Source organism: Galeopterus variegatus, unplaced genomic scaffold, assembly GCF_000696425.1.
Source record: "Galeopterus variegatus unplaced genomic scaffold, G_variegatus-3.0.2 Scaffold427, whole genome shotgun sequence".
In the NCBI taxonomy this organism is placed as follows: Eukaryota; Metazoa; Chordata; class Mammalia; order Dermoptera; family Cynocephalidae; genus Galeopterus; species Galeopterus variegatus.
The window spans coordinates 69,897-73,098 of NW_007726538.1; the positions used below are offsets into that span (position 1 = coordinate 69,897).

The following is a 3,202-nucleotide window of genomic DNA, read 5'->3' on the forward strand; positions in this document are numbered from 1 at the left end:
ATTAGCCAAATTTCAAGTCAAAGGAATTGGATGGCCCCAGAATACCAACTTGAACTCTACCCCTCAGAAAATATCACCATAGGGGCCGGCCTGGTGGCGCACTGCTATAGTGCGCCGCTTGGGAGCGTGGTGGCGCTCCCGCCGAGGGTTCGGATCCTACATACAGACCGGTTCCCGCTCACTGGCTGAGTGAGGCGCGGGGGCAACACCGAGGGTTGTGATCCCGTTGCCGGTCCGGTACGGGGGTGACACTGAGGGTTGCGATCCATTGCCGGACACGGAAAAAAAAAGACCAAAAAAAAAAGAAAAGAAAATATCACCATAGATTTATTAGCATTTATACCGAAACATAGTATCATGTATTACAACATTTATTGATAAAGTTTTTCCCATTTTACTATTTCTCATCATTTCTTCACTTGATTAGTACTGCTAGTTGCCCTACTAGAATTTAACACTGGCTTGTTATTAGAGATGATGTACATGGTTTCTGCAGCATTCCAAAGCAGAACATTAGATGTCTATGTTAAATTCAAGCACAAGTGTGAGGAAAATCACTTCGAGCATTTCTCAGGTTCCTCGCTGGCTCTTAAGGTGAATAAGGTGGTGGTGACTGCTCTGCAGAAAGTTTTTCATAAGCAGGTGGAGCATTGGGAACCTGTGAGAATGAGAAAGGGAAGATGTGGGCTTGGCAACAGTATATATGCTTCTTAGCATCATAGTTATACTTTTGCTATGGACTAAAACTTCTAGTGTTTACATCTAATTTCTGCCCAATGTTGAAACATTGTTGGGGGGAAGGGTAGAGAAAAATAGGGCTACAAGGTTTCCCAGAATCTCAGAAGCTTATCTATGCCTGGAGAAGCTTATCTATCCATGTTGGTAGAAGTTTCAAGCCCTAACTAATGAATTTTCAAACTGTGTTTACAGACACTAATATACATTGAATTTTTACCACATAGATCTTTGTCATTGTGTCTAATGGCACATTGATACAACCAACAGAGCACAAATGTGCCAGGCCTTCATTTAATGCTCACGATAATTCTAGGAGTATTTTCATTGTCTTTATGGTACAGAGTGAGAAACTGAGGCACAGAGGTTGTCACTTGCCCAAGGTCACACAACTAGTAAGTCGTGGAGCTAAGAATCAAACAGTAATTAGGCTCCAGAGTCAGTGCTCTCAGCCGTCATGCTATACTGCATCTGCACCAATGCTGTCCAATAGAAATATAGTACAACCCACATATGCAACATTTACATTTCTACTAGCTACATTAAAACAAAAAGAAAAAGGTAAAATTAATCTAAATAAAATATTTTATTTAACCCAATATATCAAAATATAATTATTTCAACATGTAATCGGTGTAAAAAATTATTAATAAATTAAATTATTTTGTACATACGATGTCTTTTATGTATTATGGTACATCTTCATTCGGACTACTGTGTTAAACATGTTTATAGCTACATGTGTCTAGTGGCTACTCTATCAGACAGCATAGCTCTATACAATGACCAATAATTACTTTTTTCCCATACCTATATATATCTACATTCATGGAAGAGGCAAGTATAACTTAAAACATAAAACAAAAGGATATTGTTTTCAGAACCAAACCAAATTTTTTCTTTGGATCTTACATGTAGAGCTCTCATTATTGACCTTGAAAAATCTGGGTATGAGAGGACACAATTTAAGAAAATCTCTGTGCTTCCCTAGTTTTCTGTTTTTATTATTTTTATTGTGGTAAAATATACATAAAATTTACCATTTTAACCATTTTTAGGTGTACAGTTCAGTGGCATTAAGTACATTCGTGTTGTTCTTACTTTTTAAGTTGGGAATAATTTATTCATTTGAGTTAAAAGCAGCCATACATAAAAATATCCTGATGTAGGATCTCAACCTACCACAGTTTTACAATTTTTCTCTTTAAAAGACAGTTTACTGTCCTGATGACCAAACCCTTCACATGGGCATGTTCCTGTTAAGGTACTTTGAGTACCAACACGGAGGTGCTTGTCCTGAAATATAAATTAATAAAAGGTAAATGGGTGAGAAAAATATTTGAGTTCGTTAAAGAAAAGAGAAGGAAGCCAAAGTTTTAAGAATGGGTTCTAGTCTAGGTTTTGTCACTTACTTGCTGTGTGTCCTCAAGCTAGTCACCTTACCACTCTGATTTCCAGTTTTTGCATCTGTAATAGGAAGATAATACCACCTATCTCTCATAGTTGCTGTGGGAATTAACTAAGGTAAAGCATTAGTGCAATGCCTGGTATCCAGTAGTTGGCTATGAACCTTTTTGAAGGGAAAAAGAAGAGTGAATCTATAAAATAAACCTTGTAAAAAATTACCCTTCAAAATTGAAGGAGAAATAGATTCTCTCAAACAAACAAAAAGTGAGAGAATTTGTTGCCAGTAGACCTGTCTTGCAGGAAATGTTGAGAAGTTCTTAAGAGAGAAGGGAAATAATGCCAAAAACTCAGATCTACATAAAGAAAGGAAGTGTATCTAAGTAGAAATAAGTGAAAGTAAAAACTTTTATTTTTCTTATTAATTGATCTAAGAGATAACACTTTTTTCAAAGTAATAGCAACAATGTATTTTATTAAATACACATATGCTTTTGTATGCTTAAACAAAAGTAAAATGAATGAAGGCAATGATAAAAGGGAAAGGAGGGAGAAACTAGGATTATTTTGTTATTACAAGGTAGTCATACTACTCATGAAGTGCTATAGTGTTATTTAAAAGTGGTCTTGGGTTAGTTGTACATGTATATTGCAAACACTAGGGCAATCACTAAAAAAAAGTTTAAAAAGAAAATATAACCGATATGCTATGGAAGAAGAGAAAATGCAACCATATAAAATGCTCAAAGCCACAAAAGCCATATTAATCAGAGCCAACATTTTTTTAAAATTTCAAAAGCCACAAAAAGAGTGAAGACAAAAATGGAAACAAAAAACACAAATAGAAAACAGTAGCAAATATAGTAGATATTAATCCCACATATTAATTATTATTTTGAACATCAAATGGTCTAAATGTACCAAAAAAAGACAGAGATTGTTAGAGTGAATTAAAAAACAAGACCCAAATATGTATTGTCCACAAGAAACTGACTTTATTTTGGATCTTTTACAAGATCAGTACTAAAGAGAAAAATACTTCAAGGAGACATAATTGAATTCA

The 3,202-nt window shown here is 35.1% G+C and overlaps 1 protein-coding gene across 1 annotated transcript in view; it reads right to left on the reverse strand.

Annotated features, from left to right (window-relative positions):
• Nucleotides 1–332: 332 nt before the first annotated feature.
• The window catches only part of MLANA (melan-A), a 17,263-nt gene continuing 14,393 nt past the window's right edge, over nucleotides 333–3,202 (reverse strand). Inside the window, exons 3-4 of the mRNA XM_008568635.1 lie at nucleotides 1,918–2,031; nucleotides 333–658 (exon numbers count right to left, since the gene is read on the reverse strand). Of these exons, the coding sequence (XP_008566857.1) occupies nucleotides 590–658; nucleotides 1,918–2,031 (183 nt within the window). The 3' untranslated portion in view covers nucleotides 333–589. The remainder of the gene's footprint in view (nucleotides 659–1,917; nucleotides 2,032–3,202) is intronic.